General features: G+C 41.7%; 1 protein-coding gene and 1 long non-coding RNA gene across 2 annotated transcripts; one reads left to right on the plus strand and one right to left on the minus strand.

Annotated features, from left to right (window-relative positions):
• Positions 1–917: 917 nt before the first annotated feature.
• Positions 918–27,506, minus strand: zdhhc9 (zinc finger DHHC-type palmitoyltransferase 9). Its single transcript, XM_072395433.1, has 9 exons — positions 26,752–27,506; positions 17,087–17,247; positions 12,564–12,722; positions 10,390–10,527; positions 9,989–10,037; positions 8,798–8,900; positions 5,704–5,807; positions 5,473–5,569; positions 918–4,256 (listed from the first exon to the last, which is right to left on the minus strand). The coding sequence occupies exons 1-9, from the start codon at positions 26,913–26,915 to the stop codon at positions 4,053–4,055; spliced, it is 1,179 nt and encodes a 392-aa protein (XP_072251534.1). The 5' UTR covers positions 26,916–27,506; the 3' UTR covers positions 918–4,052.
• On the plus strand, positions 22,204–24,378 carry LOC140317899 (uncharacterized). Its single transcript, XR_011917801.1, has 3 exons — positions 22,204–22,248; positions 22,348–22,496; positions 24,281–24,378. It is a non-coding gene; the product is annotated as an uncharacterized lncRNA (long non-coding RNA).
• Positions 27,507–27,625: the final 119 nt, after the last annotated feature.

Below are 27,625 nucleotides of genomic sequence, written 5' to 3' on the forward strand. Positions count from 1 at the left end.
CTTCCACTACTGAGACATCTCCATGACAACTGTGCAAAAATCTTGAGTCTCCCCTCATTTCTTCATAAACTGCCAGAAAGACATGGTTCTTTGCCCAGTTGCCTGTTATGAATTGACACCACACTGGTTCATCCCTTGAGTTAGGTGTCCCTTTTTATCCTTGAGTGATTCCTAAACAATGAAAGATTTCTCTGAGATTGGTCAGGCACAACGACAGAACTGAAAATTCATGAAAAAGCAGCAGGTGTTCACAGAAAAGACTTTCAGAGATCCTGGAGAAGTATTGATCAAGGCCAGTTTAAAAGATTAGAGGAAAGTCTGAACCCTTGCTTATGTTTATGCATTTAGCAGACGCTTTTATCCAAAGCGACTTACAAATGAGGATATAACATTACAGCTAACATCAAAACTAACAATAAACTACACAGAGGGAAGCAAAACATCAACAAATAATGGTTGGCCCAAGACTTTTACGTCACTGAAAATGCTGGTAAAAAGCAGCAGTACTTTGGTTAAGATGACTTTCTCCATTAACTTACCCAAGAGTCATTGCTCTCATGTGGGTTTATCAGAAACTGAACTAGTTGGATATGCAAATCTCTGCAGACAGGAGTTAGGATTCACATAGCTGAGTGATGGAAGCTACATGTACCCGTGCACATTTAGCTCATGTACATTTAGAGTGCCTTTGTAGTCAGTGTTTCAGCCTCAAATGTGAAGATGTCCTGCTTATTGATAACCTGAACCCTTAGACTCCAGGGCATGTGTTGTCAGAAGTATTTCTTTTTTCACTAGAAATTCTGATCGGACAGAAAGATTTACTTCCATCTGTTTGCGTTCGTGCGGTTTGTAATAATTCAGGGAGTCATACGGTTTCTAAAACCACTCCCAGTGAAATAAACATCTTTACAAAGACATTTTATAATAAGACAATGCTGTTTATTTACCAGACACATTGATCATGTAAAAAGAAGTGAAGTAAATCGGATGAAATACATATAATCACAGTGTTGATACTAAACCAAGTGAACATAAATAAGCGTTCCATCGTAGTACGGTATCTGTATACATGATGCGATGTAATAGACTGATCAGAGCATTCAGATCTGATCATGGATTTAACACAAGAATTATAAATACAAGAGCTCAGCTTGGTCAGCAAAAATGTCATCAGTCCCTTTAACATGTGCTCTGAAAACACAACCATCCCTCTTATCAAATATCCGCAACGTACATTCTTGCTTCTCGGTGACAACAACGATCTAATGCACCGAACTGCCTTCAAACATCTTCCGCAAAGAAAGGAAGTTCAGCTACTTAGTACTTTACCCCTTTTAGAGTTTACCAAATTACTCCAAAACTACTGCCACACATATTGCAACATCTCCCAGTTGAGGTGTGCACGATTTAATCAGCCAGCTGTTTGGTATTGCCAAAAAAACTGCCAGATGCAGCTTTTCCAATGTAAATTTTATTTGATTCATGGAAGTCAACTGAACATTTGAGGATTTTGACTATGAATCTAGATTAATCAACATCAAAAAAGTTTTTTTTCTGACCAAACAAATCATCAAAAGATGAATCAAATACTGAATAATTTTCAAAGCTGGGGCCTGGATTTATTTTCAATTTTCTGAATGTGTCTGATATTGATCTTGGGCTTAAAACTGCTACACAAAAATGACCATTTTTTCTCGAGTGTAGCTTAAAATATCTTTTAAGAAAATTAAAGGGCAACTGTGTCTGTTCTGACTTGTACAATAAATCATATTGGGCAGACATTTCTGATACAATACTGGATTTCTACACAAGCAGGATTCACAAACACAAACTCTGTCTTGCATACGACACAATCACTACTACAAACTCTCGCTATCAGCTAACATCATCTAAATACAAAGAATTAGCTGGACTTTTTCTTATTTCCCTCTCTGTGAGGACGCTCTCCCCTCTAGCTATCTCTGTGACCAAAAACAAGCTTAAAAAGTTGTGTGAAATTAAATGATTCTCTGTGGTAAAGAGCCTGCCACAGAATCTGTCTCGGTCGTAATAGGACTGCAGGAGCAACCATCACAGCAAGGTCGCAAGTGTCAAGAGAGGAAGAGTTGACTTTAGAGGCAGAAGGTGGCAGGAAGAAAGACAACTCTGAGGAAGATCAGCCCCACAGTGACTTACAGGAGGAGATGCTAAACAGCTAACTCGTCCATCTTCACTCACCAGCTCAACGTTTCACTACAGCTATACAACAATGAATGAATAAATAATGGCTTTGCTCAGTTACTTACCTCACAAGCTTCATTTCGGGTTTTCTCTTGGACATGGCAACTTCTAATAACCACAGTCTGCTGTAACATCTTCAGCGAGAGAATGATTATCTCAAATATGATTCCTCCTATTATTTCTGGAGTAAAATCCAGTTTTACATGGGTGTGGGGGACAAATTAGTAGTATAATGTATCAGAAATGGTTTAGTTTTTTTTCCTTCTCTCTCCTATTTCGAGAGGACATACGTCAGGACATATATTTTATTACTAATTGATTTCTTACTGACAGTTTAATGAAGAGATTAGTACCACTCTAGTGAATGCATGATCAACATGTAGCAGCTACTTAGCTTAGCTTAGCCAAGCTTAACTGACTGGAATCGGGAAGGTTAGACTGGTTCTTTTCAAAGTTGAGCAAAATACACCTGCCAGCACCTCTAAAGCCCATTACTATAGAAGTGAATTACTAAGCTAAGCTAAGATGCTGGCAGTACCCTCTGATTTAAGGGAGACACAAGGGAGTGATTTAAATATACTTTTCCAACTCAGCAGGAAAATGTCCAAGAAAGTCAAACCAATCAATTTTAAAAAAAAACTTGTAAGATGAATCTAATTTCTCCCTAAACACTTTCTGTTGGTAAGATTAATTAAGCTAAGCTATGCTAAGCAGCTGCTGGCAGTAGCTTCAGATTTAATGCTCAAACACATGAGTGGTATCAATCTGCTCACTGAACTATCAGCAGGAAAAGGGAATACGTTTTTTTTTTTTTTTCAACAGAACAGACCACTCCTTTAACTTACAACCAGTAAGATTCACTTAATTTCTCATTTATCACTATCAGGAGGACTTGGTTGACCTCAGTTGCTGCAAGTGGTGCAACTGTTTTGATAAGGCACTGTTACTACGAGTGTCTACGCTCATCAGGCCTTTTCTCTCGCACACTGGGGCTCAGGGGCTCGATATCACCTGGATTTAATCTGTTTTAATAAGTGCCATCTGTTTCAAAGCGCCAGCCTCGCTGTACATCCTTGATTATATAAAAACATAAGGACAGCTGTTGGTCTGAGAGAGGTTGCTTTAAAAACAAAAGATGCACATAAGTAACAACAGTACCGAATGCAGCAATATCAGAAGACAAGGTAGATTTTGTCTGGAAGGAGCCTGCAGGATTTCTCAGCTAAAGATTCTCCTCCTTCCTGGACATCAGGCGTACTCAGAGGTTAAACCTTTTCGTCCACACACTTCCCAAAGCTGCTTTTCCAGCCTTCTTGTGGTTTGCATAGGGCATGTAATGTATGCACAACATAGATGACTGTACTGTAGTTTTACACATGTCCAGAAGTCATACCCTCTGTCTCTGCCAGAGAAAGAGTATATTAGAACTGGCCTCACAATAAATGTCATAATACAATTTTAAATTAAAAACAAAGGTACTGACAATCAGAGCAAGCCCCGAGTTTTGTTTGTTTGTTTTTTCCCCTGCAGCTTCACCCCTTCGTGTCTTTTCCATGCAGTGTTCAGAAGACAGGAAGCTGCTTCCCTTTTAGTCACTCCTCCTCCTCCAGGAGTTAAGTGTCAATCAAACAGCTCTGCAGCAACTGCTGGGAAGAGGTGGGGGGAGGAGCCGCTGCAGCAGAAGCTCCACTTCTCCAGGGGCATCAGGGGCGGAGTTGGAGAATAACTGAGTCACTTGCACAGTAATCAGACATTGATTATTAATGTTTCAATTCATGACCAGTAAGGATGCTGGAGAAGCGGCTCTGACTGGAGCCGCCCACTTCATGCAGCTAATGGGTTTTATCCTTGGCGATGGATGTCTCCCCATCGGCCTCGGGTGAAGCCAAGGGTGGCAGCTTTGGAGCTGGAGGATGCTCTTCATTAGTGGAGGAGCTCTTCTCTTTGGGGGAGTGGCTCTTCTCTGCTGAGGCAGCAATACACGGCTTGGCATCATCAGGTGTGTGCTCATTGGGGATGAGTGGAGCTGTGGTTTTCTGTCGGATAGACACAGTAAGAGCCACTGATGACCAACGTGAACAACTGTGTAAAACAGGTGGATGATTTTTACCGCACTGGTTACAAACCACACAATCATTTTTCTGAAGGCTGATTTCTGACAAGCTGCAATGCTGTGATGAGCTTAACTGTGCTGCTTCCTCCAATTATAACACAGATATCCAGCTGCAGAACTGGTTACACACCAGAGAGACTTAATATATAGTAGCCACTGAATGAAACAGCTGTGTGACGAAAGCAAGTTGACCAGTGAAAACCCTGACTGCTGTCATTAATTGTTAATGGCACTCATTTTTAAACATTTACAAGAATCCCTAAAGACATGACTAAAACCTTTAGCATTTTTCTCTGTAGTATTGAAGTGAGAATCAGCACAGGCCTCTTTGCAATTTTTTATTTATTTTTTTTAAATCAGCTAGTTAGTTTTTGGATGTCAGTTTGCATATTGGTGTTCAGGCGAGGCCAGACAGTTGCTTTGTGTAATGTGTTTTAATGGCTCATTTCGTGATGTTCTGCACTTGCATGAAGGAGTCTCCAAAGACACATTATCCCCGGCTAATGGCTTGTCTCCACCCCTCCCAGTCTGCCCCTGACACTCTTCTCATTCACATGTTTCTGAATCCCAACCGGTTAGCAACAGTCTTAACCCCTGTTCGCTTTAAAAGCAATAAAGAAAATGCTGAAATATCAACAGTAAACTAAACTAAGGTATCTTCTTAAGACCTCAAAATAAAAGTTGACTTTTCATTCTCAATTCCAGGCACAAACTTCAAATAAGGTAGATTTAAAATTTTAAAATAAATTTTAAAAACTGACTGACGAATATCTTCCAATATTCTTTCTTTCTGATTACTCTTTTCTTCCACAACTTCAAAGAATTTCAGAAGACAAACTTAGGAATTCTTACTAAAAATAGAGTGAAAAAGACGAGTTAACTTGGTTAGGAACTGAATTATCCAAGCTACCGAGACATAATTTTAAGCACATGTAGTGTATTGTAAATATAAACGCTTCTAAGCAGAGAAAGATTACAAATGCATAAAGAATTCAAACTGTTTTCTATTTTCTCACACAATCTACCTCTCTCCTCTGTTTAATATCAGCTCTGTATTCGTCATTGTGCATCTTGCAGCTTTTAGGAGGATTAAATGTGAATGAGGAGGCTACTGTGTGAGTTTTTGTGGGTGTGCTCACCGTGGTTAGTGGCGCTGGGTTGTTGAAGGCAGAGAGAGCGCCATTGGTTGCAGAAACAGGCGAGTCCTCCTGCAACAGTCCTCTTCTGTCCAAGACGCTGGAGGGCGAAACCAGGCAATCAGTCACTAACTGTGCGTTGCTCGTTACTCACAGAACAAAAGGACTATCTGAAACTCATCTGTCACAGGCACAGGACTATATGAGAATATGGAGCACAGCAGAAGTACTTACCTCGGGTATGTCGACCCACACAGAACCTCACAGCAGTTTTTGATGATGTTCTTGTGGCTGTAAGGGTTCTGGACTCTGTTCTTTCCTGACCAGGATCCTTTAATCTGGGCAAACGAAACGGATCACGTCGATCAATGCAGCAGCAACCAACAGCCCAAACACATCCCACAAAGTCACTCGGTTCACTCACAAAGGTTTTCCCTGTGCTTATACCTTATTCAAAAGCATACCTCTGTTTTTAGATGTTATTCCCACAGGCCTGGGTTTGACCTACTAAAATATGTCTAGTCAAAATTTGATCGTTCCCAGTTTAATAGGAACTCTGTGTTCCACTGGACAAGAGGGGGGAGTATTGATACATTATATATATATTATATTATAGTAATTATAGAAATTTTGTGAAAATTCAAAGATTACCTTGTTATGAAACATTTTTACTGTGTAGAACAACCGTCATATTGCCATATTTGAGAAGCCCTATTGAAGGTTAGATTAAAATACAACCGTACTGTTGGTGAAATGACTTCCACTTTTTTTCAGTACAGCATAAACTGACTGACCCTCCTGCAATATGAAAAAAAAACAAAAAAAAAACCTTTGGGTGTTGTATATGTAGGTCACCAGCCTGCTAAAGGCACCTCAGCACTGCATGCCTCCATGCATCCGCAGGACTGAGCATGTGAGACACAGTCGACGGAGCATGTGTCATCTATGAGAGTCCAAAGCAGCTACAACACTCAAGGTGCCCTCCCTCTCCTCCGTTTCTACCCTCCTCTTCCTCGTCTCTGCCACAGCAGTAACTCTGGCTGCGTTCCCAGCCCCTGCAGGTATCGATGCATCTATTATTAGGCCGATCACAGACACTGAAACGGCCGGGCTGACAGCCATTGTTTCAACTCCTTGAGCAACGGTGCACTGTAGGCGAACGCTGCAAAGCTTCGTTACTGATTATATGGGAGGAAAAAAATTAGGCCAGCCATTCCACTGGAAAGTAAACATGGAGTTATAAATTAATCATTACAGCAAAGTACGGGCGCACTCTTTTGCTTTCAGCCATGTAGAAGCTCTAACAGCCACCATCATCACTGCTGCTTCTCATCAGAGCTTGTGCATCTCCCCACCTGCATCCCTCATCGGCTGCTGTAACTCAGCCTGGATGAGAGTATGTGTCTGTTTCTGTGTGGTGACTAAATAATGACTCAGTGCAGCTGAAAACAATCAATAGTTTTTCTTTCTTTTTTTTTTCCTGCTTCTGGCCTCTAAATGTGGCCAACAAGTCGAGAGACAGAAGCCAGCGGGCCTGTGCTGCCTTGAAATCTGTCAACACTTTTAATAAGAAAAGCAGCTACTCATATGTATTTTTAGATGATTGGATAACATCAACCTGCTGCTGAGCACAGAAGAGTCCAACTGCCCATTTTAGCTTCGAATACATCGCTCAACCTCCAGGCTGAGTAAAAATGCACCTCAATGCAGAAAATCTCCAGCGAAATAATGTATTAAACAAACAAGGAGGCAAACAAAAAGAGGCTTACTTAAAAAAGGGAACCGTTTCATTTTAAGCCTGAGTTGTCGTGGCTTTTCTCTTTGCTTTCCTTTAGTTTACAATATAACCACCTCGTTTAACAAGGCATAGTTTAACCACCCTCTGTCCTTCAGCACAGAGTGAGGCGGTGCAGTTGTCAAGGCAACAACTCTCCACTCTTGCAAATAGCAGTGTTTACACCTTGAGGAGGTATGTTTGCTTTTCCATCCAAGTGAAGCCAGGCTGCCTGATCGCAGTATTTATGGAAGCATGCCGAAAATGTCATAGTTATTTTTTTTTGGGCCGATTACTTTCTCCTCAATGTAACACAGGCATTCAGCCTGAACACAAGTCTTCGTAAAAACTCTTAAATACATGAACATTTGAATAATATGTGTATACAGAAGGGCTTTGTTTATCATTTGACCTGTCGTGTGGGTTAGGGTTAGAGTCCTAGCCAGTCCAGGGGTGAGTCCTAGCCCTGCCACTATTTTAACTTAATTGTATACCAAAAACAAAAGATTAAAAAAAAAACAAAGGCGCATGCCATCTGGTATTTATGTATTCATAAAACAACTTCAGGGACATCATTTTCATAGTATGTATGCAGCAGCAGCAGTTTTGCATGTTAGTTTTGCATGTTTCCCAGGAAAAACAAAGTAGCTGAGTAATAAAAATCAACCGAGCCTGCAGGTATCTTAGAATCTTGTAATAAAACTAGTTTCAAGCGAACCAGATGTTAATGTAAAGAAGACCAGAAAGGTACAGAGCAAATAGTGCAGAGAAGAGTCTGAACTGGCCACATGTCTGAGCAGGACTCACGTCAGCACTAACAGAGCTCAGCCCACGTCCAAACAAGGACGCTCTGCAGACATAACACAGGCGCACAGAGGCCTGCGAGTCTTTGCAGCCTCGTCTGTGCAGGCAGCGAATTATTGCCTACTGCTGAGTGACTTGTGCGACACGTTTGGAAACGCTGCCAGCCCACAAGAAAAGATTCCCTCACAGGCTGCTGTTAGACATGTGTTTTGTCTGAATAAAGGATTCGTAAATAAAAAGTGCATCTGTGCTTTACCCGGTTTACAAGCTGCTTGAAATTAAGTGTAGATGAGTCTGAGATGCAGTTCAGATCAAGTCCACTTACAGTTTTGATTAAAAAGCTCAAGAGGAAGGATTTTCAGTTTGTTATTTATTCCATTTTCTGTTTGTATGTCCTTGTTAGAAACCTCTGTTGCTATGTGACAGAAACCGGTGAGTTATTCCCATTGGTGTTCACTTTATTGACATAGAGCCAAAATGAAACCAACAGTATAATTCTAAATCCCACTAACATTTACAACTACACTGATGAACAAAATTCTAATTTAGAAAAAATAAATGAGAGCTGTGCATACATAAATGCCTTTAAACCTCAATGAACTGAAGCAACGTTGGAAAGAAGTTGAAATTTCTTTTCAGCTCCTTCCATTGTGGGAAGGTATGTACCTGAGTGCATGTACCTGTAGTCTTTTTGTCTGTGGTTACGAGTCACAGAAACTAGTTGGTGACAACATGTTAAGATGCACTTACGTCCTCGTTGGTGGTCTGGTTGAGGGAGATCAGGTAGGTGTGGAAGCCGGTCAGTCCCACCACCGACCACAGGGTGAAGAAGCACACCAGCACCTCCAACACAGTGAGCTCCAGTTAAGAAAACAGCAACAGAGGTTTTGTGTCTGACTCGTGGACACTGAGTAAACAGTAGACAGCAGGAGATGGAAAAGCAACAGAAAATGATGCAACACGATTGGAGTGAATAAAGGGCAAGTGGTGAGCAGGAACCGATTTGAATTGAACCCAGGAAACATCATATTGTTGAAGAATAGTTCCTGCGCAATAACATGATGCACTTTGTGATGAGAACGGTGGCAAATTCCCATTCATTTTTAATCATTTTGTTGCATGTGTACTTGATTCAGACAGAGGTAGAAAAAAAAAAGTGCGTTTTGACCACAATAACTTCCCCAGAGACCAGGAACTTATGGCGGGTCTTCTGTGTTTCCACCACTGGGACTAAACAATGTAGCAAAGATCAATCTTACACCACATAACTGCCCCGGCTGCGTGGTGGCACCTTTGGGGGTCCCATTACTTTCGGTGTGAGGCCTACAGTGACAAACATGTCCGATCGGTCAAGTTCTCGCAGCATTTTAATTCTGCCAGTTTCCTCAGTCGGAGTGGAGCAGTGAACGTGGAGCAAGGCAGGGAAAGAGAATCAAAAAGATATATAAGATTTATAATATTCATTTATATAAGATTTATAATAAGATCAGAGCTCCCACTTCTCAGCACATCTCCACAGGAAGCTGCCACTTTGTCGTATTTTATGGGAGTGCACCTGAAGCCCACTTCCTCCATATCGCTCACTGCTCCATGTGAGTGCACTGAAAGTCAGCCCTGCTGCTCTGAGAGACCTGCAGCTTCACAGAGCAGAGAGGAAAGTCAGCGTTTGTATGTTAGCAGAGTGATTTGCCGAGTTTTCATGGAGCTTTAGAACGCAATCCAGTCAAGCCCGTTCGGATGTAATCTTTCACAGTCTTGGGAAAAAACTGGACTAAAAGTAACGGGTACTTGCAACTAAGCAAGTGCTTGGGAGCATACTTTTTCCTCAGCTTTTATTTTCCATATTGTCTTAATGCACATTAACAAGTGATGTCCTTCAAACATAGCACAGGCTGTAGGGTTTTATGTGGCATAAACCACTGTCAGAGCATGAAAGGATATGTTCCAGGGGTTTCCTTTATGGTGTTCAAAAAGCCTTTATCCACTGAGCCTGGGTACAGTGAGACACATAGAGAGATGTTAAAAAGAACAGATTTTCTACAGATACACCCTTCTTTTTGATTTTATTCTACTAAAAAGGCACAATTCTTCCACATTACACAGGATGAAGATAACAAGTCCAAAAGCTAATTGTCCTGATGGAAAATCGCCAGATCTCTCCTCCTTACTGCTGTCTGTGTCGAGTAAAACTAGGGCAGCTGATTGCTGCTCAAGCCTGATCACAGTTTCAGCACATATGCATGAATTTACATACTGACTAGGTGTTGCGCTCGTGTCACAGGTCGTCCCTCTTGTTTTGCCCAGTTACAAACAATGTTCCAAACAACTGACAAGATACTCACGCATAACCACGTGGACGATGTCAAAGGTGAATATGTAGATGGTGAGCAGGGAGAGCGTCAGGGTGAACAGGTAGAAGTACCGGTAGTTCCTCTTGCCCACACAGTTGCCCACCCATGGACAGTGGTGATCAAAACGGTCTGAAAAAGAAGAAAACAGAGTCCTTTGATTATACAAAACGTACAATTTTAGAATAAAATGTATTAAAAACACACCCCGTTTTAATCAAAGACAACTTTGTGCATCAGCTTCTGTAAATCTGAGTCTAAATATAGGCAACACTTCCGCTTTACTTGTCCTCGTCTATCATGTGGAGGAGAGCCAGATGAAAGCAGGGCAGAGTCAAATGAGCAACAGGGGTAAACATTGCTGCAGTTTAACTTTAGGCTGCAGCAAATACTGCATGTCCCAGAAGGACCTGTGCAATAATACACAGATGTGAGGCAGCTTATACTCTATGTATCAGGACAAAATGAAACCTCTTCATTTCTGTAGAACAGCTTGCAAGTATTTGCACACTTTCTCTTGTCTCAGTCTTTAATTCTCCACCACTGTCGGGGGATTGACATGAAATTTGGCTTTCATAGTTCCCAGAGGCTGAAGCCTCAGCACCAAACATATCTTCTAGCTCCATCACATATTTAAAAATGTCTTTCAGGAAGAAATCTACAGATTCATAAGTACAGACCTGTTAAAAGAGAATAGTTTCTAAAATACTGGAAAATCTAACATTTCCATCAACATTAGCTTTGACTGCTGCAGCCCAGAAAGCATTCTTCTGTAAAAAAAGACCACATTTCACCAGGTTCACTTCAAAGATGCAATTGTCAAGCTCACAGAGATGTCACCGTTTCCAAATGACTATCTACCCCGTTTGATATTTTCAGGGAGTAGGCGGAGGAGGAGAGTTGAGTGAGCAGTCGGCGAGGAGCTCCAGCCGATGAAAGTGCACAAGGGTGGGACATCAAAAGGCAAAACACAGAAAAGACAAATAACAAACAACCAATAAACATGATGGGTAGCGTGCTGAAGAAACTAACTTAAACACTGCCGAGAGCAGTCGTGCCGCTTTGATGTTTCCTTTGTGCAATATCATGACTCCACAGAGAAGAAACTATGGAGAGAAACTGCCATTTCAACCAGGAGAGCAAAACAGACTGAATGTCCAGAAGCTACCTGTATCACAGAGTACCGTGAATATAGCAATAGACATGTCTGCGTGACAGCTTTCACTGATGGATACAAAGGGAGGAGAGCAGCTAGTGTGGCTGCTTGCTGCTGCCACACCCATTTATGTGTGGTCCCACAGATTTCTTAAGTCTTATAGAGCACTGCAGCAAAATAATCCTCTACATTGTTCAGTCAACATTAAAGCTGTGAGCATGTCACTTGCTTAATAATTAAGCTGTATTTGCATTTCTTCTTTGTGCAGTGATTCAGCAGCTTAACTGTACTTTAAACACAGAATTACTCTTATTTCAAATCGAATGCGCTGGACAACAAAACTGACAAATCTGTACACTTGTGTCTCAGAACATAATGGTGACATAATATATAATGGGCATAATGGTTTCTCATTACAATGCATATCGTTTAGATCATTTCACAGTTATTTGACAAATTGAAGCTGCTACATTGAGTAAAAGAGGGACTGAGGCATGCTGATATGTAATGCCAGGCCTGTGTGTGTGTGTGTGTGTGTGTGTTTGTGCGTGTTTCTACAGCAGGTGTACACAGACGAACCAGTGTTCACAATGACTTTGCATTTATTCCCTCACTGAGGCTCCACTGTCTCCTCTCATATGGCCCATGACTCTAGACTTCCTTCAAACACATTCCTCAGTCACCAGCAGCCAAATCACTGCTATTCTGCAGGTCTGACAGATGACACACACACACACACACACACACATCACGACTCTCAACGCACACGTTCAAGATTCAAATCGCCATCAAAATTCAAAGCAGGCTCAGCAGTTATTTATAGAGCTTTTTAAATCCTTTCATCGCCGTGAATAGAGCGCTAATAAAGCAGAGCCGTCAGCAATAATCATGTTGATAAACTTTTCTTTTTTTTTAAATTTCTGCCTGACTTAAATAAGCCCGTCTCATCTGTCCACTCTGAAAGCTTCATTTGAGCAGAACAACAACCGAGGGAAGATCAGACGTGTCTTACCGACGCAGTTGTCACAGATGCTGCAGTGAGACGCTCGCGGTGGTCGGAAGATCTTGCAGGTGTAGCAGTACTTGAGCTTGACAATCTGATTGTTGATCTGGACGTTGCGGATTCGAGGTGGCGGTCGCTGCCCTGCGGGTACGTTGCCATTGGCAGCTTCTGGAGAGATAAAAACAGAGAGGAAGATATATTTCACAAGGGTCGAGGAGCTCACAGTTAACCTACTGAATACTCCTTCAACAGGCAGTGAGCAATGTGGCATTCAGTCATAAGGACGAGAAAAACGCAGGGCATAAATCTTGACAGCTGAACCTTGAGAATGTCAGTGAATCACAAGATTGGCTCAATAAAGTATTGATGATGGTGGGCGTGTGTGTAATCACTGCTTAGCAGTTTATGTTATTTACTTCCAGACGTATAGTGCAACATTTCTACCTCTATTTGGACTTGGACTCCAAACACAAACATGACCATAATTCAAAGTCACATCTTTTAAAAGAGTCTGCACAGAAGTCCTTTATTTATTTTCACCCCATTCAGGAGCACATGGAGGCTGATGCCATCAGGCGAGAGGCGGAACACAACCTGGACAGGTTGCCCATCCGCAACCAAATTAAGTTCTCTTATGTTTATTATTCTTTGCAATTCAGATTTTACCATTTAAGCTACTCTGCAGGAGTTGGTAGGAAGACCACGAGGTGATCACAAGGTTGCTGGCTGGAATCTCTCAGGAGAGTAACTGCTGTGGAGAAATCCACCATTAAAGCGCTGCGGTAAACAGGCACCAATGTGGAGTTAATGGAAAAGAGCAAACCTGCTCATTTGATTTTCTGGAGATACATTAAGATAATAATAAAAAAAGAATTATCTGGGCTGGGGAAAGTGTTTAGAAATGAGTGGGCGAAATTCCAATTTAACCAAATGATGTATTTATGATTTGTACAAACAAAACTAAATTAAGATTCCTTGTAATAATAATAAGTGAAGCTAACAGATTTATAAGCATCTATAAAAAAAAATGTAAAAGACACGATAGAGGTGCAGATATTTTTTTCTAGCTGTAAAATGGTAGCATTGTGCACCTGCAGAATGTGGATTAGTGGCCTTTGGGATAAACCAGTGGAGGATAATTTCGTGAGTCATCACTCACGGGGAATGACGCTACTCCCTCGGGTAGCACGGCTCGATCTGCTGGTGGCATTATATATTTCAAGAGGATGCATCCTCCTCATGTTAGCATTTCCCCTCGGGACTGCTGCTAGAGTCTGACAGGTGACAAACTAAAAGAGAAGCCAACATGAAGTCTCATTCAGGCGTCGGGACACCGTGTGACACCAGAGCAGTTCCAGAACAGCATGGCATTGATTCGGTGAATGTGTGGAACGACTTCTTCCAAAAAAAAAAAAAAAAGGATTTGGTGTTTTGATTATTTTGGAGGAGAGCGCTGTCTAACATGCTGGTGTAAAGTCTCACACAGCTGCTCAGCGGGGCTGAAATCTGGTGGCTGCAGAGTCCAAAAACACAATGCACATTTTTGTAGCCAACAAACCAATTAGTGACTGTTCTTCAGCTCCATTGAAACAGGGACCAGTAAAGAAGGTCACTACGTAATAAGTACCTCTACAACTTCAGGAGGAAATGCATTATCTACCTGCCACTATAGTGGCACTGGTGGGAAATTTAGCTGTCGACTGAAGTGTGTCCGATATCACAACAACAACAAAGTTTGTGACGAAAATTGTGAAGCTTGTGCAGATCACCAAATTGAGTCTAGTTGAGCTATACATCCAGGAGACATTTGACCCCCAGCGGCAATATCCGGGTGTGTTAGTCCGGCTTTGAGGGCTTCGATTTCATGCAATTTTGTTCATACTAACATGTTTTTACATGCATTTTAAAGGTAAAGTGTTCACCTAACGCAATCATTTGTTGTTGTTTTGTGTGTGTATCAGATAAATGTGATGATGGTCATCCTGGAAAAAGAACGCTCCCTTAACAAAAGAAGCAGATCACTCAGAATAACTTTGTAATCAACTGCAGCGCCCTTTTTCTGTCAGGCAAGTGGACCCAAACCATACCAGCAAAATGCTCTCCACAGCACATCAGAGCCACCAAATCTGTCACCGGTGGAAACAAAAGTAAAATATGGGGAAAAAAAGCTTTGACACAAACCACAACACTTTGTTTGCAGCACATCGGGGTTGGTGGACAAAACTACTGACTATACACTATTAATAACGCAGCAATCACATCGCAGGGGTTAGAATGTGGGTTGATCCAATTATTTTTTAAAACACCCCGAAACCAAAAAAAAAAATCTTTAAATTAGTTTGTTGATAGAATCTCTGACTAATCTATCAGCCTACTAACTGATTAATTGCTCGAGTTCTGATAAAAGATCATTTCTGATGGAACTTCCACATGCTCGCTCTGTGCAGAACTTTTATGTTCTCGTTGGGGTCATCGCGTCTAAAGCTGAACTACTGAGGCATCGTCATTCTGCACACAGAGTGAGTCACAGTCATAATGAGGCAGTTAACTCATCCTCAGAGGACCAGGAGCCTCAGCCTGGCTTTTACAGCCCTTCTCTGTTGTGAGCAGCAGACCAGTCTCCACCCACTGCTCCGCTCTGTGATGGCCGATGGATGCTGTGAATCTCTAACAGAGACAAAGTACTGAAGAGTAGCACAGGGGGAGGTAACGAGGTAGGGTGGGATGCTGCAGAAATGCTGCAGAGTGAAACAAAAAAGGGCTTTTTTAATGCTCTGTTAGCACATGTTAGGAAAATACACTAATGGAATTCAACCTCAACGACATAAAGCACAACAAACATGAATAACTCAGCGGGACTGAGGCTGCCTGCTTGCTGCTTAGCTTACAGTACACTGAAATATTTATTCTTCCTAAATACTTCCAGTTCGACAGTTTCCGCCTAATTTACGGCCAACATGTCTGGATGTCATTTCGCAGAGACAGCTTCCCAGGTGACGATGATGTAAGAGCTCACAGACGGTAACACCCATGCATCTTGTCGTTAACATTTGCATAAATGTAGATAAAGGACTGTTGCCTGTATTACGAGCACTGATAGTGAAATGTAGCTCTGCACATTTCAAGGACAGCGGATGAGGTGGGGGCTACATGCTATTTAAAAGCTCTCAGTACATCACTGAGAGGTGCATGACTGAATGGGGACACTTCTGGGGCAGCTTGTGAATAATTGCACCATTAATGGACATTACTGGAAAAAACGGAAAACCATGGAAATGGAAAAGCACACTTGTGAATAACACAGTTATTGTATATTCAAATCAGGAAAAATTAATTAATTGCGGTGATTTGAGGTCATGTTTGTGTTCATCTGATGAATGTAGGTGAACTCTACACTTTTCTTTTTGCTCAACTTGTGGTTTCTACCAACTCGTAGGGGAAATGTGACTCTTTAGATCTTAAATGCAGCTTATAACTGGCCAATCTATTTATCTTTAAATCAATCATTCAAATGTATTTAGAAGGCAAATTTAAAACAACCAAAATTGACTAAAGAGCTGCACACAACATCAACACACAGTAAAGATAGTAACCCAAAAAATACAAAAAGCAAAGGCTGATCAGAAGCAATAAAACCCAGGAATAACTGAGCGATCAAAATAACAGGTGTTAAATGCAAAACCAGAAGGAGAACCATAAATAACCACTTTAGGCCTCATTTGACTGAAGACAGTTATTAGTGGACAGGTTTGTGCATCATATGAGTAGCAGTGACATAGTGTGAGTAAAACTGGTCCCAAAATGTATTTTTGATCCTTAAATGGCCTTCTTGAATACATGTGACCAATACACCAGCATTTTGGAGTTTTTCATTTCCATTAAAAAAACAATCTAAAAATGTTCTTTCTTTATTTTAGCTGACTTTGCTGCAAATTGAATAATTATTTCAAATTTCAACAGAAATGATAAATGGTGCTGAATGATAGGCAGAGTCTGATTAGGCTGCTGGAGCTGACCAATCAGAGCAGACTGTGCTTTTTCCAATACTTCTGCTTTCACAAGAAAACCTTAAATACACAAAGGCAAATAGCTCTGTGGCAGACATTAAAAACAACCACCTACCACCAATTAAAAAACATCTTAGAGAGTTTGGAGTGAGAGAACCAACACTTTAAATTTGAGGGTTCACAGAGATGCTAAATGAGCAAAAACTCATAAAGCTCCATGAACACATAAAACTGAGCAGAGCTGCAGATTCAGATGATTATTCTCTTGTTGCTTTTGAGCCACATCTGAAACTACATTTGAATCAATCAAATCTGATCAAAACACACCCATACAGAGAAAATTAAACACATCAACGCTGATTTTGACGATGTGATTTTGACTGTACTTCATTTGTTGAATATTACTTTTAAAGATTTTAAGACAGTTTTTAAAGGGGGCTGCTAGTGGAAAAGAAATGCTTTGAAAGGTGCGTTCTGAAAGATCGATGCGTTTATACGTGTCTGTAAACCATTTCTGTGACTCACCGATTTCCATCTCAATGAATGTGGCCTCCTCAGGAAGGGCCCGCGGCAGCACCCCGGGGTCACTGAAGCTGGTCCTCAGCAACATGGCCAACACAAACAGGAAGAGCAGGGCCGCAAAAACTGGGATGGCAGGGGACAGATGGACAGCCAGGTACGGACATCTGCAGAAAAGGGTTACAGATAAAGATGATGTCATGTCGGTGGTGGGATGTGTTGTTACAGTTTTTGTAAAATGTCAAACACTCTATACACTGACACTTTATATCAAGTGTGACATTTTGACCATTTAGTTGGCAAAAATAAGTGAAAGCCTTCTTAGCGAGAACCTGTGCACGCCATGACAAAACCGTACATATTCTGAACTGGCGCTCGAACATGAGAACATGAACAATGAGAGCTGTCCTTTCTCTGAAAGTCAGCTCTGAGAAGCCGAGCCGCCCTCTCCTCGCCTTCTAGAAGAGCATAGAAACATTAGCATAGCTCAGTGTGTCAGGCCTTCGGGCTCAGGGCCAGCAGGGCTCCTCCAAACACGCTCAGTAACAGCTGTGAGCTGCGGTGCAAAGTGCAGCAACAGAGCAGAGCAGCGGCAGCAACAAAGCCTTCGGCATGCGGTTATTAATAGTTAAACTGTGTGGTCCCACTCCCCACCACGACGCTGATATCATATTTTCATAATGCAGCACTAACATTGTACTACTGCATGGTGCGGGACGGATTAAAATCTTCAACAACGATATCTTTTGTACTGCATGCCACGCATATCACAACCAACACGCAATCATCAGGACGTTAACGCTCTATATCTACCTATATATAATCTCTTTTCGTTAAAGTTAATTAAGACTGTTCAGCTTAAACAAGTCACAAACAAAATACAAGTTGTTTTCTTTTGTCTTTTTTTTTTCTTTAATTTTCCACACAGATTTAAAGATGCATAAATGGTTTGGAGCTAAAGTACGCCTCAGATCTTCTGGTATGTTATGAACCTTTAGGACATCTCAGGTCATCAGGAACAGGTCTGCTTTCTGTCCCCAGAGTTAGAATTAAACAAGGAGACGCAGCTTTCAGCCTTTTATGCGTCATATATGGGGAACATCTTGCTAAATCAAACCTTATGACCTTTCCCGTTTACCACTGCATTTAATTAAGTGAAGGACTTTAATTAATAACTTTCACTGCACTATAGCTGTCACTCAGCTCTACTTTTTAATGATTTTATGTTCTATTTAAAGCACTGCGAAACACCTTGCTGTTAACTTAGCCACATTATTAAATTTGCCTTGTCTTTCTAAGTTCGAACTGGGACAGATATCGATCCTTCGCAATATTTATCTCCAGTAGCTGGGTTTCCATTCACTGGAAAAGTAAATCAAAATAGAAATTTGAGTAAGAAGCTTTTACACTGACTGGTTGGAAAAAAAAACAGAATGCATGGTACCACCAGAGGCTGGTGCCACATTCTACGGTGCTTGTGGCTGTAATTCAGCAGGTGCTCCAACGGGAAACTAAGCTTAAGCAGGAATGAACAACAAAACCTGTGGTGGACATCCACACGGGTAAAACGGAGAAAACTCCTCTTCAGGTATAATCTTAATCTCTGGAAATATCTGGGATATCAGACCACATCTGGGAAGATGCCAGCCAGTCACATGAGCTTTTCGTTTGCTATTTGTTCAGACCAGAAACAACTGCTGAGTCATGTCACTTTAATCTTTGTCAAGTCGGGCACAATTTGTAAAGCTGTTTCCATTCCCTCTAATACGCATTCATGTCCTTAATACATGCGAGCCAGAGCACACATTTTTTGTGGAGGTTTTTATTTTTATACTTTATGTGATCCTACATCTTCTAAATGTGAATCAGCTGACCAAAAACCTACATCATTTAACACTTAACCAAACTACCTCCCCTACAGTAACAGCCAACCCCAGCAGGACAGCAGTAAATCCCATACATTTTTGAGGAATCTAAACTCCCCTGATACCAGTGTGATAATCTGTGGGAAGTAAGCCCAATCCACAAAGCCTCCACTCAACAATCCACAGGGTTCAAAGGATCTACTCCTGATGTCCTGGGACCTAACACTCCAGGAAATCCTCAGATCACAGCCTGATGGGTCAGATCCATTTTGGCAGCAGGAAGAGGACCTACTCTCTTACCAGGCAGGTGGTCATAATGTTATAGCTGACAATGGGGTGTTTTATGAGTCAAATTCTGTCGAAGCTGTAAAACTGAAGTCAAAAACACAGTGCTGTGTGTTGTCGTAAGTCCTGAATTGCTTGATTTTAAATTGGCAGCTTGTGTTTTATCAGATCTTTCACAGAATTATCTTGGAGTTTTTGTCACGTCAAGTGACAGCTTCTTATCAGCTACTCAACCACGTTTCTGCGGGGCTGAATAAGTGCCAGTCACCACAAGTTGACACACGACAAAGTCCTTCTCTCTACTCACACCAAGTGTCGACAAACCAGGCGTGTCAGCATACCTGAGCAATGATGAGATACACCAACAAGCAACACCGGCTGGACTAGTCTGAGCAGTTCTTCTGCAGTGCTCCCTCCCACTAATGGAATCGAGGGGCATAGTTCAGATCAATAGATATTTCCTGTGTAAAGTACATTTGCTTCTGGTGTCCAGAGACAGCAGAGAGTAGGATTCAGGCTGAGGGAACGCAGCCTGTCGATGTGTGTAATTCCCATAATGATGACCACTAGGCATTCGAGTCACACTCTATCATCACTTCCCATCAAGCACCCCTGATGGTCACGTCCTTTCTGGGTGTGACACTTTCCTCTATTGCTGAGTAGCGATGCAGTGCTGGTGGGGGAACACTGAGTGCTCATCAGGCACCACACAGGCAGCAGAAAAACTGGATTTAATCAAGCTGTTTGACCATAAGTGGAAAATCTTCTCAGGGGAATTCAATCAAATTATACTCACATATCACCTATACGCTGCTTCTTTTCTTAACTCAAATCCTTCCTGCCTTTCTGTATAAAATTCATCAATTAACGTGTTATGTGTTGTTTGTGTGAACATAAATGTAATCATATAAAGGCAACAGTCTTAGATGGTCTTTGATGTGCTAAACTCTTGTAAATGTATTGCTTTATGAGCTTTGTTGGTGTCGTTGGGCAGATTATGTAACTTTCAAACAGGTGTGCTGAGTCAGGTGTGCTGCTTCTCTCAGTCTTCCGTCTCTTTGCTAAGATAAGTAAATTTGCTTCTAGCTGTAGCTTTAAAAGCCAGAAAAGTTGAGCTTGGCTTTACAATCAATAATAAAATATCATGACAAAAACATGATTATACAATCTATAACAATTAAATTCTGAGGAAGGGTATTTTTGGCTACATCATAATTGTTTTATGCCAAAGATTATATGAATCGATGACGAGTCCTGCTCAGTAGATACAGAGCTGTGTCAAAGTCCTCACTTCTTTACACATTGCCAGGATAGATATAATCGGCTTCCAGCAACTTCTACATGCAAGTGCGTGGAGGAGGTGGGCATTAGATGCCTTTGGTATGCTGTGCTGAAGACTTAGATCCAGAGGATTATCAGAGTGGATATCACTGAATTAAAATCATTTCAAATGTCTCAGCAATAAAAACTGCTGCACCAAGACTTAATATGTCGTCGCATCACCTTTGGAGACTCATGCCGTCTCACTTTTGTTGAACATCTAGAGCCCTCCCTTTATTAATACTTAAAAGTTGCAAGCTGTTTCCATCCTGCATGAATCATACTACAAATGAATTATGCACTTACTGTGCAGGCGGATCAGCAGTGGGCCTCAGTACCAGCCCTCTGTCATACCAACATCAGTGGACCATGACTAAGAAAAAAAACCCAAAGGAACAAGCTCTGCAGGGCCCCCGCTTCTTTAACAGATACAGAGATAGAAAAAATAACTAAAAATCTGAGGAGTTTTGAAGCTTTCCTCTGCAGCAAAAAACACAAAACTGCTTTTTTACAATCGTTATCACGCCCCTCCTGTTATGAATCGTGATAAAGCTATATATGCATACAAGAAAAAAAAATCAATAGGTAGTATTTACATCTTATCTATAAAACAGTAAAGATAAGATAAAACATTATTTATGCTGCATCTCAAATTGCAGCCAGAAACTATTTATATCCTTGGAATGATGCAGATTGTGCCCTTTGGACCCGATGTTTCTGAGTTTACAATCTGTTGTCCGGTTTAAATCAGTCTTCCTTGTTATGTAATACCATATTATTGGGACCAAACATCAGAGGCAGCAACACGGACGTTTTACTAGGATTAAAGCTATGAACACAGCTGTTGCGTCATGGAATATTCAGGAATTCATATTAAGACTCTTGAATAATCTGACATTAGAGCAAAAAAACATGACTAGTGATTTAAATGCTCCTTTAAGTGTGGCATCTCTTTGAACCAGACAACTGGAATAGAAACATAAAAAGTCCATCCCTGTAACAGGATGTGGGCACTTCATCCTCCACAGAAAGAAGCTCTCTCCTCCTGGTAAGAACCTTCCAGAGAACAAAGCCTGCCGATCACTGATACTGTAAATGGAACATGTGCTCTGAATAGAGCATAAATCATGTTATCGCTCATTTAGCCTCAGCATCCACAACCGGATGCTGATTCCTGGTTGGCTTAACAGGGAGACAGGGTGGGGTCAGATACTAAGGAAGGCTCATGGGTCGGTTACAAGATCTCCTCTAACTGCAGCCCTCGCTCTGAGGGCACAGCCCTGCGTTTCTACTCCTTCTTTACGACGCATCTACGATTCGAGCATTTTTATCAGCTTGACAAACTGAGCATCACCAGACGCAGCATAGCCACACAAAGACCAGACTCACTACACGCACATATGCTGTGTCCTGTGGTGAAGAGACAGATGACACGCTGCACTTGTGTTCCAGTTTCTTGTTCCTTCATCCAAGCTCCGTAGGCGACTATCCGCATGCAAATATGCACATACACACACGTATTGCACAAAAAAAAATTAAATAAGACTGAAAAACAACCAATCCAGTGGTCTTCACAGGTGCTTATGTGTCAAGGGCCTGTGCACACAACAGGTAATGTGTTTCCCAACATGTAAAAGCCAGTTTAATAGGGGGGGATCAAAGGATCAGTCGCAGAAAGCTGAAACCAACAGGACAACAGTGAGACTGCGCCCAGCTCTTCACTTTTCACTAATCTGTTTACATGTTCCTAATGACTCTTTCCACTTGTGTATTCTGACGCTCATTTCCGCAATTTAGAACAATTTAAAGCGCGGGGAGATCGCCCCGCATGCTGTGACGACAGCTGGGGAAAACAGAGAGATGTGTGTGCGTGCTGCCGGTGCTGGATTTGAGCCGTGCACGGCAGGACACTGCCCTCCCTGTTCTCCCATCGACGCCACGCTGCAGTGAGCAGCTCAACCTTAAGCCCACATCAGTAAAATGAATTCTGAGTGTCCAGCAAACTTTCAACAAAATGAGCTCTTGATAAACCAGAATCACCGCTGCTCAACGTCTGGGAACGATGGCACCATTCTTGATATAATATAACATAATAACAAATTTATGTAATAATGAGTAGATTACTGCTTAGTCCAGTGACATAATCTGACAAAATGATTACTTCTAATTTAGAAAACTCCTTTTTCTAACTCATCCTGAGCCCAGAATGTGTGAAACAATCTGCTCTGTGTTTGATTAGTGTGTATTCATACGACGCTGATATGAAGCAGGTGTAATGTCTGTCATGTTCAGCTTCTTAGCTTACTTAGCTTCAGGAATATCCAATACAAATGGGGTTCATCACAAACTGAAGTACTGACAGATAACATGATTACTGCTACAGTAAAAGTCAGGAAATCACCGGAGTTAAAAGTTCAGCTCCTCGTAAGTACACTATATAACACTGTAATGACCAGTATTTGGTTTAAGACCACTGTCCTACTTTAAAAAAGAGGCTGTAAAACCGCCTCCACCTCGCTCCATCTGGATCTGGTTGTTCGACTGCTTGTAACCGGCACCGGCTGACACGGTGTCAGTGGTGTCAAAGCATTCACTGCATCAATCCAAACTACTGCTGTCCATGTTTTTTTAGGTTTCACGTTTATTTTCAACTGGCCATGTCCCCCCTCAGAAGAGGAAAGAGAAAACAAGTCTCGAATGATCAATTTTGACCACAGAGGTCAGAAAGGGCTTCCATTTCAGGGACACATAAGGAAGCATGTTCACAATAACTGCAAGGGGTGTTCATTTTAATTCCAATTCAAACAACTTTATTCGTCCCAGAATGAGTGTATAATCCATTTCAGTAGAAATGTCAGTCTTGCGTTTATTTCTGTAGCATTGTGGTGGAGCACTTGACAGGCTGACGTACAGCTAAGCCACTGGCTCCGCTTTTTTCAATTAGGAGGATTTTCTTTCCTTTTCCTTTGAGAGTCGGGATGCTAAAAGCAGAATGCAATGATCTCATATGCCAATATTTCATTCACAGTGGAACACAGAAAACATGTCAAATATTTAAAGTGACATATTTTACTAATTTGTGAAAATCTTGAGTTTGACGGCAGCTACATGTTTCCAAAAAGTTGGAACAAGGGCAACAAAAGGCTGGAAACCTAAGTGTTACCATACAGAAACAGCTGGAGGAACAGGTTGTAAGTAATTAGGTTAGCTGGCAACTGGTCAGTAACATGATTGGGTATAAAAAGAGCACCTTAGAGAGACGGAGTCTCTCAGAAGGGCAGCAGTTTGCAAAAACTGTGGCGAAATCTCAGAATAATATTCCTCAATGTAAAATTGAGAAAACTTTGATGATATTGTGTACTGAAGATAATGAAATATTCAAACAATTCAGAGAATGTAGAAACATCTCTGTGTGCAAGGAACAGCGCAGAAAATCAATTATGGGCGATGTTTCAGGCCCTCAGGCAGCTCTGCATTAAAAACAGACCTGATTCTGTCCTAGAAATCACTGCATGGGCTCAGGAACACTTCCAGAAATCATTGTCTGTGAAGACAGTTCACTGTACCAGCCACAGGTTAAAGCTCCGTCAGGAAAAGAAGAAGCCACATGTGAACATGACCCAGACACACTGCTGTCCTCTCTGGACCAAAGCTCATTTAAAATGGACTGAGGCAAAGTGGAAAAAACTGTTCTGTGGTCAGACTAATTGAGGCTTGAAATTCTTTTTAGAAATCATGGATCGAGCCTGTTATCAGCTCTCAGTTCAAAAGCCTGCATTTCTGATGGTGTGGGGGTGCATTAGTGTCTATGAAATTGGAAACTTCCATATCTGGAAAGGAACAATCAATGTTGAAAGGTATATACAGGTTTTAAAACAACAAATGCACCCATCCAGATAAAATCTTTTTCAGGAAAGGCCTTGAATATTTCACCACGTTAATGCATCTATTACAACAGCGCGGCTTCATAGAAGAAGAGTTCTGGTGCTGGACTGAGCTTCCACCAGCTGAAAACATTTTAAATTTAACAAAGACGACCCTGAACTCTTTGGCAGCTCGAGTCATACATCAGACTGGAGAATGGAACATCTTTCCTCTCCCAAAGGTCCAACAGCTGGTCTCCTCGGTTCCCAGATGTTTAGGGACTGTTGTTAATAGAAGACGGGATGCTACAGCAGAAACATGGACCTGTCCCAACTTTTTTGAGACTTGTTGCTGTCAACAAATTAAAGATGAGCTAATGTGTCTCATGAAAGAGCAAAATGTTCCTCTTTCAACAACTGACATGTTTTCCGTGTTCTATTGTAAGCATACTATTGGTTTGTGAGATTTGCAAATCATTGCACTCTGCTTTTTATTCATTCTAAGGAGCGTTCCAACCGAAAATATATATATATATATATATTTTAAAAGCTATTTAAATTAGTTATATTGGGCTCTGGGGATTTATAATTGATAATAAAAGGAAAAAAAGATAATTATGTTGATAAATTAGGAAAATAATGGTCTGTTACAGTCCTGGTAGTTTTAGATTCTACGACACCCAAAAGCCAGCTTTTAATGGTTTAAACACTCACATTTGGGCAGTTTTGCTGCAGGAAGCTTTTACTCAGGCAGAGGTTTCAATCAGATCCATATCTAGTTGCCATGTAATGGCAAGTTTGACAATCACCCCCATGTTGTCTGAGCCTAATCTCAACTTCAATACCCCCCCACCCACGCGATGTAATTAAGTTCCGCTGTAATATGAACATTGCAGGCTAACGACCCTCGAGCCATTATCAGGATGACTCCTCGGAGCTCTTGATGCTCAGCGTGAGCAGTATCATCTCTCTCGCCCTGTGCTCCCAGTCGGGCAACAGCTCCTTCTGTCCAGGCTCAAAGGAAAGGGGGAGGCCATTAACAGATAAATGGGAAGCACCCAGCACTATGTGGGAGCAGCTACTTCTCCTCTCTGCAAGGCTCCAAATGGATTTGGCCTAATAGCTGCATACACACCCACAGTCAAGAAAGGATGCCGTGTTGCACTGCAGGGTTGTTGGGGTTTTTTTTTTGTTTTTTTTTTGCTAAATCATCAAGCCCCGTGTGTTGGTTCAAATCTGACAAATAAAGAATAAAGGGGAAATAAAAAAGGAAAGTGAGACAGGAAGTGGAAGCAGTGCGGATTTATGAGACTCACGTCTGTAGTTTTGAGCCTGAACTGACAGGAAGTGGGTTCGCATGATGCATCTGAGCAGGTGGGCAGTGTTTTCAGGAATAACGAGCCCGCTGGGATGTGCCGGACACAACTGCTGAGACAACAAAAAAAGGGCAGCTTTTTCCCGTCTCAGAGCAGGTAAAGCTGGTTGGACAGCTCGAGTTCTGAAATATTAAACCGCTCAGTCATAAACCCCTTCTCTATCAGGGAGTAAACTTTGACACCTTATAAATGGAGCTGGAATTATTAAAGACGTGTTTTTTTTTCCTCGTTGCAACTGAAGGCCAGGGCGAGGTTACAGATGAGCTGCGGTGAAACAGCACAACAAGCGTCTTTTTAAGAGTCCAAACTCATTTAAAATCACTATATATATACATGGTGTAGACCAGATTACAGCTGAAATGATTGACATGAGACTAAATACTGGATGGCTCAACCATTACATTCAACTACTCCTTTGCAAGAAAAAATGTTAGGACTTCTCATTTCTTTGTTGCATTACTCAGTAGGAATAACCTGGTTTGGGATATTTGGCTGCTTTTAATTTATTAAAAAGGAGCAATCCAACAATCACTTTTTTAAGTTTAAGCTATTTGTTTTTGTAGCTGTCTCACTCTTTAATAAGCAATATGACTCCCGGACCGATAATAGTTGGAGCTCCACCCTTTGGGACAGCTATGCAGATTAGAAAACTCTTTCGTTAAGATCTCCATAATGTCAGAAAATATTACCAGAGCCCAAGTAATGTCTTCCAACGGTGTGCAACAAGACTCAATTATACTCGTAACTAAACCCTTATCTAAAAAAAATATGAAGTACTGCTGCAGATTGGGTTTCCACGGAGGTCTTAAGGTGGTAAATGTTGGTTGCGCACTGGACACAACGTGAGCCTCTGTAGAAACAGGCTGGATTTGGGGAGTGGGAGAAGCTCTTCGGATCCTAATGAGCACTTTCTGAGGCATGTGGTTATTATGATGTGGTCTGTAGCTCGTGGAAGGACTTACTCGAAAGCAAAGAACAGAGAGCAGGTCCCGACGATGAGGAACAGCGTCAGGTAGAAGACCCCTTTCTGCCGGGCCATCATCACCCGTCCGTCGCAGCAGAAAGTGTTCTTTCCCGGCAGCTTCTCCCATTTTCGCACCTTCCTCGTTATCATCACCGCCGACATGGTGTCGTCTTCCCAGGTCTGCGCTTCTTCGGCTTAATCTGAAGTGTTCCGATGGAAAACGACGTGGGCAACGGCGCTCAGGCGAAGACGGACAGTGCTGATGTTGAAGATTTGCGCACAAAAAGACGACCGGGAAGCATTTTCGTTCGGTTTAAGGTGTCGCATTCACATCATGAGTGTTTTCTGATCCATTATTTCCCGTCCTTACTGCAGCATGTCATTAACCCAGTGAGGCTCCCCTCTGCTCCAACAGTTCTAATCCCTCCACGGTCCGGACAGGGCTGCAAATCATCAGAAATCCATCCAAACGATTGCGACAGATGTTTCCCAGCAGAGGCAAGAAAATCCAGCCGTGGCTGTTAGACCTTGAGTGCTCGACGTTCATATCATCTAAAAAAAATAATCATAAATGAAGCTTCCGAAACCTGACAGTGACAAAGCTGCTGCTTGAGTTTTAAAACATAGAAGTAAATAAAAATCCTTTAGAAAAAGAGAAATAATCGCCTCTGTGGACGGGAATGTTTTAGGCTGTAATATGTGCGTTTTTCCCCGCAGGATGCCAGCTCTCAGTTTCAGTCAATGGCAGCAGGAAACACGCCTAGATTGAAATGTCTGATCTTAAAGGGGCAGAACAGGTGAAACAGAGAGGAACAAAGGACACAGATTCACTGTAATGAATTGCTCGCCCATAGGAGGAGACCGAGAGGAAA

This window comes from Leuresthes tenuis, unplaced genomic scaffold, assembly GCF_036924035.1.
Source record: "Leuresthes tenuis unplaced genomic scaffold, fLeuTen1.0.hap1 SCAF_11, whole genome shotgun sequence".
Taxonomy (NCBI): domain Eukaryota; kingdom Metazoa; phylum Chordata; class Actinopteri; order Atheriniformes; family Atherinopsidae; genus Leuresthes; species Leuresthes tenuis.